Consider the following 18,948-nt stretch of genomic DNA (forward strand, 5'->3'; position numbering starts at 1 on the left):
TCGCTGATTGGTTATAGAGGGGACCAATCGTTCAAGGCTGAACGGCAGCGTGATGACTGAACTGCATCACAAGATGTCGCAGTTTACACAGTAAAGAATCCGAGCTCAGCAGTTCATGAAAGGCTAGAGAGAAAGGTAAGCTTAACGCCGAACACAGTCGTTTAAAACAACACCAAAGTAACTGAAGAAATACAAATACATTACCTTTGAACCTGGAACCTTTTCCGAGCCAACTGACACTTAGCATTAATCAACGCTAGGGACTTAGAAAACGCATTGTAGCAGCTACCTAGCTGGCTCATACATGCAATGTAAATATTACAGTGTGGAGTTCTGTTGTGTGGTAAAGTTGATAAGGTGAATTATTTCGATTTTTTGTTTCAGTGGCAACAGTGAAATGCTTTGTTGTCTTGTGTAACCACCCCATTCAATTGTGTGATGATTCACTGCCCTTTCTTTTTTGTGTGTCAGTTCAATCTTTTTCAACAAGTTTTTTTATTTTTTATTATGTCATACATTTGAGGTAGAGAGAAAAAGCAAAAAATAATATTTGTCTTGAAAACATTCAAAACAATCAATTAGAAACAGAACGTAATGCACAAGTTTGGGAATGGTTTCTTTATTGAGAGGATTAAAAAACAGTAGCCTATTAGTGAAAAGACGAACCTAGTTATTCACAACAGAAGCCTCCACATGCCGCAGTTTAAAGTTTAAAGCAATACTGAAAGTTTTTTTAATATAAAAACAACAATTCAAACATGGTCTGCAGGGTTTTTCTAACTGTCACATTTCCACTTCTGTTAAAAGGGATACTGTTCTCCATATCAAAACTACCCAACTACCCCTGCAAGTGAGGTCCTGTATTGAATCTACAGCAACAAAGACCCTCATTCTGCTTGACACTGGAGATGTTGTCCTGGCTAGAGTGAGGTCTGTGTCCTGGGACAGAGCAGTGCCAGCCAGCAAGAGATGATCCATGCATGTTGGCATAGTCTAGGTAGGCTGGGGTTGGAGTTGTGACGAGGGTGTGGGGTGTATGTGTGTGTGGAGGGGTATTTGGGGAGAAGGATCCTATCCACGTTTCTTTCTACTGAGAGATGCATTAGAGAAGGGCGCTGACAGATTTGAGTCTACCCCTGGGAACACCAGAGAGACTGTAGTCGCAGCTCTGTGTCTGTTCTCATGACTTCACTGTTGGGACAGACCCAGTTTTGCTGACTCCCAGTTTTCTTCTGTGTGACTGTGTGAATTGCTTAAGTTTGAAGCTATTGACTTGTCCCAGTAAAACCATGCTCACTGGCATTTGGTTTGTGGTACTCAAAGTCGCCCAAAATTACCTCAGTGTGAATACTTTTTAATTAAAGCTTACTTTTTGCAGAAGTGTATATTCACCAGTTGTCTAACTTAATCCAGAAGGAAAACATTGTTCACCACATGTTCTGTTGATTTTCATTATTATTATTTGGATGGAGATCAGTTTTTCATATGTAATTTTACAGTTACTTTGAGCCCCACAAAATACCTCTGAGCTCCATTGTGTTGGGCTGAAGAACAGCTGCTATCTTCAAACCTCAGCAAATAACCCTGAAACTATATGTGGATTGTATTTATTGTATTTTTGTGTAAACTATGTATCAAATTAATTTGGGGAAATTGGCAACTGATGCATAAAACATACAGTATGGTTTGCACAGAGATGCATAAGAGGATATCCAAGTAAATATAACTAATATATCATGGCTTGTGCCTCTGGGTTGTTATCAAACTGAACTGTGTATCTGTTACAGTAAGGGTATTTTGTTTTTTTCTACACAACTTCCCTGTATTCCTCTTTCTTTCTCTCTTTATCTAAAACACACTGAAGGCCTTTGGGCACACAGAGGTAATTACCAAGGGTTGAGAGCCAGGAAATGAGAGTGGCCCCTTCATGTCCCCTCGGGTTCTCCATTCATGTTGCATCATGAATCAGGATAGACTAGAGGCACCTACTGTGACTGGGAGAAGATAAGGCACATGTGTCGCCATGTTTAATGCTACACACTGTCCCTTTCTCAGGTTAGACCTCTGTATTACAGCGCTGTCAGGGGAGGACGCAGTCAACATGGGAGCCACCGACTATTAAAATAATAGAGAAGACATAAACATTTGGTTTCAAACATCTCATGTCAAAGCTAGAGAGGGCAATTTTGGTTGCAACAAATCAACTGTATCTATCAAAATTTCAGATTTCTCTGGTATATCTGATATCTGGTATAATGTTTATCAGTTGTTTTTGCAGTTCTTAAGAAACTATACAACATTAAGTCACTCACACAGGTGTTTTCAGTTATTGTGCTTGATTAGACCCGTTTTCAGGAGTTGGTGGTCCTGCACAGTCTGCGCTTGATAGAGCTTTTTCACAATAGACATTTTGACTTATCATAACAAGAGCCACAAACATTAACAACTGCATTGTTTAATTAAGTGTCCCACAAAGCCTATCCAGTAAGCCGACACATACAGTACCAAACCCTGGAACTAGCTCACCTACAGCCATAATTAATGTTATTAATTACACCTGTGCTTTCCCTGCTTCGATAAGTCAAAATGTCTGCCATCTAAAGACTCTATTGACGTGTCTCATACCTTTCTGTTTGTTTCCTTAGAGTTTGGTGACATATGGTGCAGAGGTCTAAATAAAAGAGACTGTGTGGGTGTGCCAGGCCTTCAGCAAGTTTACCGATTCTCATCAGCAGGATGAGATAATGACAGTGTGGAACAGTTTTAGATGACCAAGAACAGAAGGCTGTTTTCATGGCAGACATTTAGACTTTTCACAGGAGAAAAAGCACAGGTGTTACAAATAACATTAATGAAGGCTTTGTTCTGTTCAAGTGTCTTCTTCTCTAAAAAGACCCATATATTTACTAAAGTGAGTGATAGGATGATGTCATCAACTGAGGGTCACCCTCTGTGTTTTTAAAAATCCTGTTTACATTTGCAGTTTTTTGATGTGTACTTGGGCATCGTTGACAGCTAATGGGCCACCCCACTGGGCTCTTGGCTTATTACACAAGATGAGAAGCGTGGGTAGTAGGACAGGGCTGTCGTGTCTGTTCCATTTGGCCAACAGACTACAAAACATGTCTCAGTCATTGGATAAATTCACATCACACTTGAGGACCTCAGAAGGATCCATTTGTACTTTTTATCAACTCAGCAACACTTTCGTTTTCAGTTTTCTGACTCAAGCCTGTGTGTTGGCAAGCATTCTGTTGTGAAATCTCTCTTTAAAAACACATAGTCAGTATCTCTTTATAGAATAACTTGATTTATGCTTCAGTGTGTACCAATCACTAATCTCCTAATACAGCACTATGTATCACTCACTTGTTGTTAATTCTAGTTTCTATTAATACCATGCCAGTGGAAATCTTTGTCTCAGTCTTTTCTTTCTGGCATAATTTGTTATTTATATTTTATAACTATTGAGTTCTTGATGTGATTACTTTTATCTACATCTGGTGACCTAAAAATATACTATATTATCCATTTGTAACTCACTGGCTTATGTATTCATGTATATACATTCTTCTGTAGTGGGTAATATTCTCAAGGCAGGAACGGCGCAGTTATGTTAACATAAACCCCAGACATCCAGTTAGTAGCCTTGATGAGTGATACTATCACAGGAACGAACAGGGAGTACTTTTACCAGTGAAAGTATTGGCCACAGAGCCACATACGGCTTGACACTGTAGAGCTTTATATAGCCCCTTCAACACGATTTCCCCTCATTTTACTGTCATCAAGAGTCCAGGCTACAGGGAGTTTGTTCCAGCATTAATTATAACTAGTCTATATGGGCTGCCTGGCAGGGAGCCTGGCAAGGCCACTTTCTTGCATCTTTTCACATCCTTTAACTTTCTCCAGAAGTCTTCAGTAGGTGTAAAAGTTTTTGTTTTATATCATGTGAACAAATGTGTGAGTCCAGGCCCCAGCTGGCTTAATCAACTGTTCCCTGGGAATCACAGAAGGGACATTCCCAAGGGATCCTGGGTGTCTACTGTTTCGTAATTTAGACAGAATTTCATGAAGACATAGGAAAAAATCATCAAAATCTATCTATCTATCTATCTATCTATCTATCTATCTATCTATCTATCTATCTATCTATCTATCTATCTATCTATCTATCTATCTATCTATCTATCTATCTGTGTGTCTGTCTATGTGTCTATCTGTCTGTCTGTCTGTCTGTCTGTCTGTCTGTCTGCCTGTCTGTCTGTCTGTCTGTCTGTATAAAACCAAATTACAGTATCCATAATTGGAAGTGTTGGTCTCTGTTGAGGTTGTGTCTGGTTTGTTCCCCAGCTGCACGTTTTTTTTTTTTTTGGCCAGCGGGTTTCGTGGCAACAGCCTCCATATGGTAATTAATAGGTTTTATTTGCAGGAGCTGTGAGTGTGAAGGGAGAGGCTGGTGCACCAGTGGAATTCATAGCTCTATAGAAGCAAACAACTGTTTACAAACCATTATTGAATTGAACCATTTTCAGCCCGAGGGGTTGGTAGAAATAGCTGGTATACGTACTGTATGTGAAAAATTTCCTTTTCATGCATTTTTGCATTTAATTCTCTACATCTTATCTAAAGATAAATTTTGACGTAGAGTGGACACGAACACATGGATGCCCAAAAAGACTACTATGGGATTCTACCTGTTGAGGACTATTATAGTAACTGAAGTCATAGCCTACCCATCCCAATAGGCTATATACTCATCCCATCTGTATGCCATGTGTTTGGGATTATATAGCAACCATCTCACTTGCAGGGCAGTTTATCCCAACATGCCCTTAATTATCCAGAACCTCTTGGCATCTAATCCTACTATGACATTACCAGTTTGACATCACAGCTATCAAAAGATGGCTAACTTTCAGAGTCAAGTCAAATTCTGAGTCCTGCAATCCATGTTACACTGATGAAAAAAAAAAATCTATAATGCTTCCATGCATTAGGCATTCATTAACACTGTCCACCACTAATCCTGAAAGCCTCACTTACACTATGTCTATGTTACCAAGCCACACAAAGCCTGACATACCCTGCCCAGGCCATGTTACATAATCAAACTTGGCAAAAGCTTCCAGCATAGCCTCTGTGATCCCAGTGTCAGTTAGTGCTGAGACCCAACGCCTGAGCTCAGCACAACCAGTGGCCAGCACGTTAATCCTACATCTGTCACTCACTGTGGGTGACTTAATCACCCCAACCTGAATTATTTAGAAAGAACTGATGGCCTCAGATCTCGTGCAAAGAATCCAAGATTATTCATCACCGGTTAAAAATTTGTTCATTGGTGTTGATGACGGCTTTGCACTAGCAAGCATGAGTACTTGCATAACTCTTTCAACTATTTACTCTAAGGAGGCCCTGAGTTACCATTGATATTTCATGTACATGTTTATCTCCTCTTTATCTTTCATATCAACATTTTTGCTTTGATTGATTGTTTGTTGTCATTGCGTTCCATGCTGCGTGCAATGTGTTGTTCTCCACAAAAATATAAATGAAATCCTTTCATTATTTTTCATTTGAATGAGAATGTAGTTAAACAAGCAGGCAGCAGCAGTGTGACTGTTATGCCTTTTAGGTCATCCAAGTTTACGTAACAAATACCCTTTTAATCATAAACTGCATGATGAGATTATTCCAATCCTAAATTATATTGTACTTGAAAACCAAATTACTTAACTGTGGAGATCAACTGATGAATCAGCTCAGCCAATAATATCGATCGATCATCAGTTTATCAGTTTATCATAGAGAGGTATCAGTGTATGTTGGCCTTTAGGTTACAAGACACTGCAGTACAGAAATTCAAAGCTTATTTTCTTGCTTGGTTGCCAGCCAGAGAAAACTGACAAGTTAATTTCCCACGTGCTACAGTTCTTGGTGACGTTTATCCAAATTTAAGCGACCCATAACAAAGACAGTCTTTTCAATAATGTGTTTGTTTTAAAAAGTACATATTATATATCATATTTTTTATCTTTCAAATACCATAGATTGTACAGGCCTAAAATATCCAGTGTTGGTTAAGGTCTGCAAAACCGTGATGAACCTTTAACTTACAAGAGAACCTAATGTGCAGTTACAATACAATAGGCCTTTTTCACAGCAGATATTTGACTTGTCATAGTGAGAAATACACAGATGTTAGTAGTGACATCAGTGACGGCTCCATTCTGTCTCAGGAAGCCATGACAGTGTGATAGTGAGCCAGCATGCACATCACCAGGACCCTGAAACTGAAGCAGCTACATGGAATTCAGGCATTATTGATTTTATTATTTACACTGATGCTGTTATTACTGTGACTTGTCAAAACGTCTTCAGTGAAAAAACTGTGAAATCTAAAACTAAAAACTATTAAGATTTCCTCAGGTCTGAGGTAGTAGGGTAATAATGTGTTGTTTCCCCATTGATCTGACAAAGTCAGCTGCAGGCCTCTCGCCCAGTTCAGCAGGGCCAAAAGGCCCCTGGCCCTGCTGGTTGTTTGTGTGTCACAGTGATTAATTGATGAGCCTTCTTGAATAATTGGCCCAAGACTGGGGAATCATCTGACTGTGGTGACATGAATCTTGATCTCTCATCTCAAACCACCCTTCATGTTGATGTATTACCTCAGCTACCACTTCATCCATTGATTAGTCCGCAGTTTGTATTGGATTTTACATTTCAATACAGCTCAGCCTTGTGGACCGCTTTCAACAAAAGAGATAAAACCCATCTTTTTTTCACAATTAGTTTTTAATTGAATAATTTAAATGACTTTAAATTAAACTCAAAAGCCCAGTAGACATTTCGCTGGACATAGGAAGACTTCTACAGAGGTCAAAGGTTTTTCCAATCATCCCTTTAAGAGAAATACCTGTTTAATCATGAGCATCTGTGCTGAAATGAAACAACAGAAATTAAATCATTGAAAACTGAGACAAGAATCAAATTGTTGCCTCTCAATAGTGATTCCATTGTATTACTCTGATAAAAACAGATAAATATTGATTGCTATATTCTATCAAAAAGAACTTTGTATAAAAATAAGCAGGTTTGTTCAGCCTGACTGCTCCCTATTATAATTTTTATAATGTTACTATGTTTTTTTTACACTATAAACCTATTTGTCTAAAACTTTTATGTGTTTCTTTTTTAAGGGCTCAGGTGGGCAACATCAAAGTTAAAACAATCTCTGAAATAAAACAAAAAGAAATGATTAAACTATGCATTTCAGTGATGCAGCATAGAAGCTGATGACGCTTCACCTTTTTTTTTTACCACTGAAATTTTGTGAGTAGGTGCAGAGGCTTCACACATCAGTGTATAGAACCTTCTCAGAAGGCAATGAGCATAATAAATGTTTAGGGTTGGGTAAAGAACGCTTCACTTATTAGACAAATTTTATTACATCCTACAATACTCTAAAAAAGCAACATATAACCAAGGGATATCATAGAGTCAAACATACTGCTAGAGTTAAATGACTATTAGGAAAATATTAGTCATTGTGACCAACATAACAACCATTTTATGGTTCTCCTCTTTGTTTTCATGTCGTAGATTTTCACCACATCCAGTAGGTTGCCATCTTTACACATATATAAAGTTTTATGTGCGAAAGTTAACTGAAATTGTTTCAGGAGGGAATAAAGGATCATTTTAAAATTCTATTGTCCATGCCGAAGAAAAAAAGTTGTCATGCATTATAATTTTGTCTCTTAAACTACTGTATATAGTGATAGCAAATGATTGAATCTATAAATACAACTTTAAGTTTTAATCGATTTTGTTTTGAGTTTTGATTGAACAGGAATTTGCTTTAATTAATGAGGAACGAAATCTGTAAAGAGACCATTTACAAACTGGGGATTCAGACACCTTTTTGGCATATGACTACCCATTTTTCAATATCAGTCTAAACTGTTTTTAGATTACCTTAAGAACAATCACTTTAAAACTTGGGTCTCAGCTACACTCCATTACTTTGGTATCAAATCTGAGTTAAACATCTGCACAAAGAAATCATATGCATACAAGTACAATAAAAACAAAAAAACGTAGGGTCATTCTCCTCACACCATTACGTTCACTTGTTATCTGTGAATCAAGAGTTATAAATATGCTTGTTCACTGTATTACAAGAGAAACATTAAGAATATGCTTACTAAAATTATTCCGAAAGATGTGCTTCAGTGTTTATTGCTTCCATTCAGACCTTGGTCCAGTGTCGTAATTCACCATGTTAGCATATTGCTAGAAATGCATTTAGATGTCTACAGTGTGTGATGTTTGTAAATGCCAGAGGGATCAATATGAGGAGGGAGAAAGGAGTGAGTGATTTTGTCTTTGCAGTGCTTTTGCTCATGTATATGTTTGGACAGGAATGACAGTAATAACAGGTTTTTAGCCATAACATAGTGTTGGGCCCATTCATTTTACTCGTTAAAGGATACATTTGTCATATAATAATTGAATAATATCTTGTCTTGTCTATAACCCAGGTAAAATTAGAAACAGACTAACTCTGTCATTAACATTATAGAGAGTAGCTAAATTTACTCACTGTTGATGTTAAATGAATAGAAATGTAGGCCCAGTTACTGTAAATTGGCTTATATGTTTGGAAAACCTAATTACCATATCGTGCATAGTGCTGTGGACACTTCTGCCCTTATGGCACTTGTTTGTTTAGCATTTGAAGTGGATGTTTGTTGGGTGCTTAGAAACACCCAGGCCTTACATTTCGAATTCAGCTTGATGATAGGGCAACTCTCTGGCATCAGAAAGAAATGCATCAGGAAAATGAAAATTGAAAATTTTTAAATATATTTAAGTTTATCTCTTGTCAAATAGATTAGATAAATGTAAACAGCTACTATTGGGAAATTGGGTTTATTTTTTTTAAAGGCTGTTTTTCTAAGCATTAGGCATTTACTAAAGCAATGTCAATACATAATTTCATCTCACCCAGAACTCAATTCTTATCCCCTGATACATTTAACAATATGCATAGATTCATTTTTAAAGAGAACAGAAACAAATTGTGATCAATTTATGCCAGATGTTACAGTCTTAATTTCCAAATGAAATGGAAGAAAACTTTTTAAATACTGCTAACATACAGGTTTTAGTTTACCTTAGTTTATTTTTCAAGTTGTGAAAGTAAAGGTAGACTTTAAGGTGCATTTCTTAGTGGGGTTACAAAGTACAAATTGCTGTTATTTATTTATCAATTTGATCAATGCAGACCTGAATATTGCATCATGTATCTTGCAAAAATGAAATTTTGTGAAACTACAAAATGTTTGTTTAAGTTGGTTGTCCACTATTTGTGCTTTAGTTTTACTTTACCTGACTACTTAGCAATATTTATAGGCTAGTACAGCCAAAGTATGATGTTAGTGGCTTGTAAGATGTTTGTTTTTAAGAGAAGATTAAAATATGAGGCATTAAGAGATTATATAAATAGTGTTTCTCTATACAGTTATATATCTGTTCAACATATTCCTTCATGTTCTTTATAGTGCAATTAATTTAGCCTATTCTCCCTATATTGGTAGATTTTGGGATCACATCAATACCAAAATGAAGGTGTTGAATTATGTTGTTCTAAGTGGCTCATGGTCAGATGTTTTGTCATGGCTCATTGCATCTGAATTCTACAGTGCATGAATTTTCAACGTGTCACTGAACGCAGGTCCAGCAAATTACAGCAATGCAAGGAGAGCTTAAGAGAAGCCTTGTAACACTGTTATTTGTGCCCAAGAACAAGTTGAAATAGCAACTTCTAATTTTTTAGAGGTGCTTTTGGAAACTGATACTGCACACAAAACATAACTTACCTAAGTAATGTATTTACACCTAAAATTTGATTACAAGGTTCTGTCATAATAGTTTTTGATGCTCTATCATTGAACACTCTTAACTCAAAATGACCATGTGAAAAAAGATTCAAGTTTCCATGAAGGAAGAAGGTCTTTCTCTAGCCTTTTCCTTGATTGTAGACATTCCTCACCACAATTTCTAAGCTGTGTACTCTTGCTTTCCCCCTTTCCTTCCAGATAAGTCCCTTTTATTGTCGTCCTATTTCTTTTCCAATCTTTCACAGTAGTCAGCTTTTCCTATGGCACTTTGCATTGTTCTGCATTATTACCCTTGGATAAGATTATTGAAAGTTAACCCAGGGTCATGGGTAGAGGTCATATTTCCGACTCTCTACGATATGACCTTTGATCCAGTGCCCTGGTGGCTTGTAAGCGTTCAAACTCATGTCGGCTGTTCCGGTCTGGACTGAGGTTCGCCAGTGCCCTGCTCCCACCACCTACATCCTCCTCCTCATCATCGCGGTTTAGGAAGGCCAGCTCATTTTCGTAACAGAAGGAGTTAGAGCTGGGGACTAGGAACTTGTTCTCCACCATGTCCTTGGCACTGCAGCGGGGGGTGGACGGCACCTCGTAGGTTTTGTGAAAGTGAGAGTAATCCACCTTGTACAGGTTCTTCTCCTCAAACAAGACTGGCTCGAACCGGTGACCCCAAAGGATCTCAGAGGCCAAGTAGGAGCTGCGAGCTTGCGTGGTCATGGCGGTTGCTTCAACCATCCCCTCCAAGATGACGACAATCTCAAAGTCTGCTGTCTCCAAGTCCTGTTTGCTGATCCCAAAAAGGGGGCTCTCCTCATCTATCTCATGAAGAATAGTGATGGGTGAAACCAAGAAAATCCTGTCCAAGCCTTTATCAAAGCCCACATTAATGTCTATCTGGTCTAGAGGAATATATTCCCCCTCATCTGTGATCCGAGGTTTGATGAGCTGTGCCCTGACATGCGCCTCAACAATGTGGCTCTTGCGAAGATTCCCTACCCTCCACATGAGGCACAGCTTTCCATCCCGCATGGCAATTACCGCATTGTGGCTAAACAACAGTGTTTGCGCTCGCTTCTTAGGCCTCGCCATCTTGGCCATGATGGCGCCAATCATGAAACAGTCAATGATGCAGCCCACTATGGACTGGAAGACCACCATAAAGACAGCCACTGGGCACTCCTCAGTCACACAGCGGTAGCCATAACCTATGGTAGACTGTGTTTCAATGGAGAATAGAAAGGCAGCCACGAATCCATTGACTTGTAGGACACATGGAGTGAAGTTGTCATCTCCGGCTGGGTTATCCAGATCGCCATGCAGCAAAGCAATGACCCAAAAGGCTAAGCCGAAGGCCAGCCAGGAGAGAACAAACACAAGTGTGAAGACTACCAGCATCCATCGCCAGCGAATATCAACACATGTGGTGAAGATATCAGCCATGTAGCGTTGTGACTTGTCGTCCATATTGGCAAACTGCACATTGCACTGGCCATTCTTTTTGACGAAGCGGTTGCGGCACTTGCGGCGTGTGTGGATCTTGCCATTGCCAAAGCCGTTCATGCCATGCATGGTAGTGAGGCGGAGACCCTCTTCCTCTGATGACACAATGCTGTAGCGATTGATCCTTCCCACACTCATGCTCCCGGCGGCACCTCCAGCTGCAGGGTCAGAGCAGAAGGGCAGGCCTGCAGTCCCAGTGTGTGATCGTGGCCCCTCACAGCTTGATCACTGGCTAAGCTGCATTTTAGTGAGTCATAGACAGGGAGCTGGGTTGGGAGCCTTGTGCTTTAATCCAATCCCTGTAGAGTGTGTCAGGAGAGAAGAATATGAGCATCTTTCTGTGACATAATGGTCAAACCACCATACCTGTGTATGAAACATCACTAAAGAGCGAACTATGAAAGCTTTTAGAGACTGAATGGCAAAACATTGTTACATAAGTAATACTCAAAACAGATTTTTATAACTGGCCCAAAAAGAAGGCTCCTGATATTAATAGGTTATTACACTGAATGAACCGTCTGTGTGTTAGAGCCGAAATGACCAATTCAACATTATCACTAACAGTTTTTTATCTTCTTCTTATGTGGATTAAATGCATTTATACTGGGCCGATACACCAGATTAACCTGCACCAGATTAACCTGGTTTTGATTTTTGATATGTACTGACATCTATTTTTCAGCAGTTTCTCTCAATACATTTCAAATGAATGAATTACTATTTTATCACGTTTCTCATGTATTACTTTATTTGTGTGACCATTGTTTATTATAAGTTCTCCCATTAACTAATGTCCACGTGAACTAGAGTGCAGCTTCTGTTGAGTTTATCCTAACACAAATCTAACTGATAGTAAATGTAATAGGAAATAATTGATCATAGCAATAAGGTTTAACAGTATGTTTACATTGTTATGGTTTATACTTCTTTCCCAGTACAAGGTTTATAGTGTTAGTATCCATAATAACAGTTTCTTTAGTTACTTCACACACCCTCTCCCCGCCATCTTGCTCTCTTTAAACATCAAGACTCAAAATCCAATTGGCCCTCACTGAAGGGTCCTCATGTCTTTTGATGTCGGCTGGGTAAGTGAAGAGCTGGCCTCACAGCAGATCCACTTCTGTCACATGGCATTTCCTCTGCTTTTCTCTTTCAAATTATAAAGAAGGATGGCAGTGGAGATAAACTAAGTCATCACCTACCAGATGTTTATTATTATGTAATGAAAAAAAAATAAAAGACCGATGTGAGAGTAACTGCTTGTATCATGTTGGGTGTTTTATAAAATGAGGATGCTTGACATATTTTAGGCCTACCAGTGATAGGGAAAGCGATCACATTAGTTTTCAGCACGTCGTATTTATAGTTTATCAGCAGCGTGCCATGCAGTCATCACACATCCAACAGACAAGCTGCGGCGCCTCTATCTGTTCCTTTGTGGCCTAAATTTGCCATAGTCCTTTCAGTACAATACTTTTGTTAGGGGAGTAGAGGGGGTTTATTTGTGTGTGTATTCAAACTCCTAAGGGAACTGTGTACCATTGATTGCGTGGACATGAAATTCCAGATGCTGCGTATAGGGATGGAGAGAGGGGGACGATGTATTTGACCCCATTCTGTACAATTTGTCGTATTATTAATCATGTTATGAGGATGCGGTGAATTTATAGCACCTTCCCATGGTACTCCATACAAGTAGGTAGCTGATTTGTCTATGTATGACATATTCATTGTAATTACATACTGAAACTCAAGCCTACAACAATATTACAAGATTAGACATGCAACACACTTACTTTTGACACATACTCATAGTGTATGTGTCAAAATGTTATGTGTCAGTACGGCTGACAAATGATTGTCTCGGTCAGGCAGCAGATAACATGGCCACTGTGCTGGATGTTGAGCCTCAGGGTCAAGGAGTTTTACCCATGGGAAGTGGACTGAGGCCCCTCTGGGTGCAGACAGCTTTTATCGCCTGGCCACATCCGTTCTGTGTCCGCCTGCCTGATTTGGGCCCTAAAGACTTGATAGTTCACTCATGTGCGCTCCCAAATCCCAGGTGCCCTGCCGTCTGCTGCACACTCACACTAATTCCCTCTTCACTCACACTCTTTCAGGTGGAAGTTCTCCTGATCTGCATTCAGGTTACCTCATGCACAATCCTAAATTTGTCCTTTAGGGGTCAAACGCATATCTGTATCAGGAAAACATACTGTATCTAAATGTTATGTTCTATTTTTATACTTCCAAAGGCTCTTTTTGCCTTTACACAATATCACACTGCATTCCCAAAAGAGTACAGCTGAAAATGCTAAAAATAGTGTTCCTACCACTCCTTCAGATATGTAAATCTGTTATTATGTAAACCAAACTGCATTGTCTGATCCTTTCTAATTGTGTCTAGCGCTTGATTTTTACACAGACAGTTCAATTAACCAGGTTTGTGTTGGTTCATCCATCCACCTCGGTTCATCCATGTAGTGGCAGGTGGGCTTGGTTGTTTGACATGGTTACCACACTGAGTATGTTATATAATTGAGATTAATCTTGAGCCTGAACGCCCTCTCAGCATTTCACACTATACATCTTTGTCTCCACACTACATGCATGACCTGAGCAGCCCTACACGGTGCGCAGTCTCCATATCATACTGTAGTCGTGCAGTGTCAAGTGTCGAGTGAATTGGTCAAATGAAAGTAAAAACACTCTTGTGTCCTTGGAGTCATTAGATACAGTAGGCGCCATTGAGTTTAAATAGAAAGCGTTTGCTGTAGCTACATGGACATTTCTTTAAATCTGGTTGTCTCTCTGACAGGTTTTACATGTAAGGTTTAAGTCTACATAGTGATAAATATTCATCTCTGTCACCAGCTCTTTGACTTGGATTAGCAACTGCATGTGACAGCTTAATAGCTATAAATCTTAATTGCCTTAATTCAAATATATTACAAATTAAACAGGATATGTGTTTACAGGTGGAATATAATCACATGTAATTGAAAAGCTGGTCATATGGACAAACGCATGAGCTTTTGCTTGAGTGGTGTTTTAGCAATGCAAATGAACGTGTCATGACACAATTGGTGTTTTTGCAAATTTAAACAAAAGGGTAGTCGCACGCCCCCAATTCAAGACACAGGATTGGAACCAGGTATTACCAATAAATAACTTTTTTTTTAAACACAAGAATGAACAAAAGACAACAACTAAATATGAGTTTACTGCAGCTATGAAGGTGTGTAGTAGTGTGTATTTAGTGTGTAGTGTGTATTTGTCCTTGTACTGAGAGACGTGTCAACCAGTAAGAAGTGATAGCACGTTCTAATCCTGTGTTTTGAATTTTGTTTGACCTTTTTCTTTATATTGGGATCACAGATTGTGCCTTTAATACTGGTTGTTAATTCCTAGAGCACTGCGGCACTACCATGCAAATCTTTTACTACAAGCAGCATGAAATGACAGCTCAAAGGGAGGTCTTTAGTAGTGTATTGTTATGAAAACACTTGGAGTTTGGAATATATCCCCAACTAAAGAATATGCATCTTTGATTCATAAGGCGGGACACAAAAAGTGATTTGCACGACTGCCAATAATTTCTCGAATAACCTTTTGTGACCTAGTCTGCTGTGTGTCCTCTTGGGGAGTTGAGAGGAGCTACTAGGGGAGATGATAAGCTTGCAGCTGATTAGGATGAATAGAATGAATAATTGGATGTGCAAAAATAATGGAGGGGATTGGGAGGAACAATGAGGTGGAGCGGGAGAGGGTACTTCATCTCAAGACAAGCATGCAGGAAACTGAGCTCAGCCACTACGATCCCGGCCCACCTCCCAAGGCCATTGTGAAGGAAGAGTGGAGGCTCAGGTGTCATTGTATTTTCCTATAGCTCACCGCGCGTAACTCATCTCGTCTCAAGTGACCTACAGGTATTTTCCTATAGAAAGTAACACCACTTCACCATGCAGAGATGCTGTCTGATTGGCAGTATTTTATACAAACTAGTTCACAGCTTTTTTTTGTTGTTGTTGTTGTTGTTGTTGTTTACAAATGTAATACAATAATTGCAGACATTTTGTTATTTCAAATACTGTTAGACAAAGAGACAAAGACAGTACAAATATAAGAACCAGACAGCAACCCTGGAGGCTGTTAGACTTGGTATGTAGGCCATCCCAGGATGCCTTCTCAGGTGGTTGTTGAGAGACGTGGTCGAGAGAAGTGTTCATAAAAAACTGAGTCACCTTCTCACATTGTTAGAACAGCTGGTATAATCTATGCAAGCAGAACAAAATCTGTAGTTTTTTGCTAGCTGCACCTGTAGTTTTTCCACCCTTCAAACACCTGGTTCTCATTGATTGATCATTCCCACATGTGAGCTTCTCTCTGGGCTTTTTTGATCTTTATTTGTGCAGTTTTTTAATTACTTGTACTCATTCACAAAGGCTGAATCACCCATATTAAACCTGAACTCTGTAATTTCCAATTTTAAGTGACACCTGTTGGTCAAAGCACACAAGCTTAGATATATTATTTTTTGATACAGTCTCCCTCAGTGTTATACATTAAGCCACAAGTAGATATATAAGGTGTATTCCATGTGTTTGATATGATATTGTATCATTTTTGTGAATATGTTGTATTTTGTGTTTTAACTTAGTGCCACTACAGACTAAATATCCCTTTTGGATAATCAAAGTGATTCAAACTGAGCTAAGCTGAGATGAAAAGCAGGATGAGGTCATTGAACTGTCAGGCAATGTTGCATAATATTTGTTCTCTTCGTCCTCTTCGTCCTCTTTTGTCCCCTCACATCAGTGATTTCTTTATGCAATGAGAGAAATGTGGAGTACCTGAAGCAATATTTTATCCATTAACACCTGCCCATATCTGTCCTCCAGTATTAATATGCTAAATTAGATTCTGCTGTTAGTTATCTGATATAAAACTGGCACAAAATGATGTGCCTGGAAAGTGCTCAAGTGTTAACCAGCGGGTTTATTACCAAGGTTGTTTGTTTAAGTTGAATTGGGAGGTTGTAATGCAGAAATATGAGTATTTCTTTACATCGACTGGATTTGTGATTCTGCTGTCACCAGAAAATGTTTTGGTATTCTATTTTTTTTTTTTTTAAATGACTCCAATTATGATTCTGTTATTGATTGTCAATTGATTGTCAACAATTCAATTGCTGCCATCTGAATAATTGATTATTTGATCTTTTCAGCAGTGCAGTTGTCACGCAGTTTATTGCTTTGAAATCCTCTCACTCTGCTTTACTGTCTTAGTGAACAAGCTGTGATATGGATCGAGATGACATAGACACTAATGCCACATTTTTGTAGACTCAGATTTAATCGATTTTCAGATTTAATTTTAGTTTTAACTAATTACTTGTTGTTAACTTTGTCTACCTTCTAGCTACATTTGAGCGTTTTATCCTTTTAGGAAATGGGAGTCTGTCAATATCACTCTGTGATTTCGACAGGAAAGGCCTTCTTGCCCAGTTCAAAATCTAACACTAAAGGTAATAAACTTGCATTAGAGCCTTAGTTTATAGTTAAACTTTTTCTACAGAAACGCTTTCCTTCTCTAGAAAAGATATTTACAGTGAACGTGCATTTTTTATCATCTGTGACAGTGCTGCTTCCTTCGTTTAGCTCTGAACTTCGACACATTTGATTTAAAAAAAAACAAAAAAAACATTTGGTTAAATTGAGGACTTTCATTCATGGAGTTGACATTTACATCCGACGAGCCAGCAAATAATTATAGCATTTTTATAGGGACAACATGAGCTTGGACAAAAAGATGAGCATAAATAAAGTCTTCATAATTAATTTTGGGTATAAATCCTTTGCAATCACTCACTATTGTAGTATAATTTGAAATGATTTCATGTGCTCTTTCTGAACAACACCTTTTAAATATATGTGTACACACAAGCACACACATACACACACACACACACACACACACCTATATATATATATATATATATATATATAAAATTAGATGTCTGATTGAATTGCAGAACAATGACTGTGAATGTGCTCTACAGGGAATGCCTGAGAGTGCACATTGTCTTCCACTGACACTTTTATAACACTACAGACCAATGACATGTGACAAATATTGATGTGACAATCAGGCTGCAAGTTTGAGGTGAAGTTTTCTGTCCTTCTCTTACCTTTATTTCCACCTGACCTCCACCAGCCTGCAGACATAAAAGGTTTTTATCTTCTCTCCAAGTGTCCCTGTTAACCAAACTGAGGCATTCTCTGCATCTGCCGCCGCAGCTGCTCCTTCTTTGTGTGTTACTCTAATACTGGAGAAAACCACTCCATCATCTTCAGCACAAGGCACAGACCCCCTTTGAATTTCTTCATCCTTGCTTGATCTCTTGTCTCTCTCTTTTTCAGGAGCTGTTGCGAGCGCAGATGAAATGCAGCGGTGACCAGGCTGAATCACAGCAGAACCTTGGGCCAAGCCGCCGCCGCCGCTCAGTCAGCGCTGGATGTGCGAAACAGGTGTGACGCGTTTAATGAGGACTATCCCAGTGAAAATTCAGGTTTTTGTATCTCCATCTTCTGAGGAAATTTCTTCAGCTGGTCTTCTGCTCATCCTTCATCTTTACTAACATTAAGTCTATCCTTCACATTTCCCATAAAACTGTACAATACTCCCTCACGGCTTATTAACTGAATAGCTCTCTTTATCAATCTTTTGCAATCTGATCTACTTGGACTGCTGTTCTCTCTCTCTCTCTCTCTCTCTCTCTCTCACTCTCTCTCTCTCTGTGTTTCTCACTCTCACACTCTCTCTCCCTCTGACTATTTCTTGATCGCTCTTTCCCTCCCTCCCTCCCTTCCTCTCTCCCGTGGTGTCACAGAAGCTGCCATTTGCAGCCTCCCTCCTTCCCTCCCCCTCCCTCTCTCTTTTCTCCTCCCCTCCTCTCTTTCTCTCTCTTGTTGTCTCTCTCCCTCCCTCCCTCCCACATCATGGCACTACCAGTTGACAGCAACTTGATGCACAGACGTATCATTGTGAAAACACGAGCAGACAATCCCCTATTGTATTTGATCACATGTTAATCAAAAGTAAATGCAAGCGACATTATGAGGATGAAAGGCTTTCACAATGACTTCCCACATAAAATTAACAACCCAGAGTTTGCTGCCTTTTTGAGCCCATCTGCTCTGCTTATCCCACCATTTACCCTCATAGAAAAGAGCTGATTTATTAAAGCTCCTCTATTATAGTAGTCCAAATTCACCTGCCCTTTGCAGCATCAGGTGAGAATATTAACTGTTGCACAGCTGCAACATGACCAGGGCAAATCTTCCTGGATCTTTTTGACCTGCAGTTGCTGTAATGAAAGACTCTATATGTGTGCCGTGCAGTTCAAAGTGTGTATCAGTGTATCATGCTGCTGGGTGCTGTGTCTCAGTGCAGAGTGATGCCTTTCACACTTGTCACCAACAACTAATCAGCAACGACTGACCTGAGGATGTGCGTATGTGTGCCCATGTGCATGTGT

At 39.2% G+C, this 18,948-nt stretch overlaps 1 protein-coding gene and 1 long non-coding RNA gene across 2 annotated transcripts; one reads left to right on the forward strand and one right to left on the reverse strand.

Moving 5' to 3' along the window:
* Positions 1 to 46: 46 nt before the first annotated feature.
* On the forward strand, positions 47 to 18,217 carry LOC130162961 (uncharacterized). Its single transcript, XR_008826327.1, has 3 exons — positions 47 to 135; positions 808 to 997; positions 17,831 to 18,217. It is a non-coding gene; the product is annotated as an uncharacterized LOC130162961 (long non-coding RNA).
* kcnj12a (potassium inwardly rectifying channel subfamily J member 12a) lies at positions 6,774 to 17,835 on the reverse strand. The gene is made up of 2 exons (XM_056366885.1): positions 17,599 to 17,835; positions 6,774 to 11,704 (listed from the first exon to the last, which is right to left on the reverse strand). Exon 2 carries the CDS (start codon positions 11,541 to 11,543, stop codon positions 10,242 to 10,244), a length of 1,302 nt encoding a protein of 433 aa, XP_056222860.1. The 5' UTR covers positions 11,544 to 11,704; positions 17,599 to 17,835; the 3' UTR covers positions 6,774 to 10,241.
* Positions 18,218 to 18,948: the final 731 nt, after the last annotated feature.

Source organism: Seriola aureovittata, chromosome 21, assembly GCF_021018895.1.
Source record: "Seriola aureovittata isolate HTS-2021-v1 ecotype China chromosome 21, ASM2101889v1, whole genome shotgun sequence".
Taxonomy (NCBI): Eukaryota; Metazoa; Chordata; class Actinopteri; order Carangiformes; family Carangidae; genus Seriola; species Seriola aureovittata.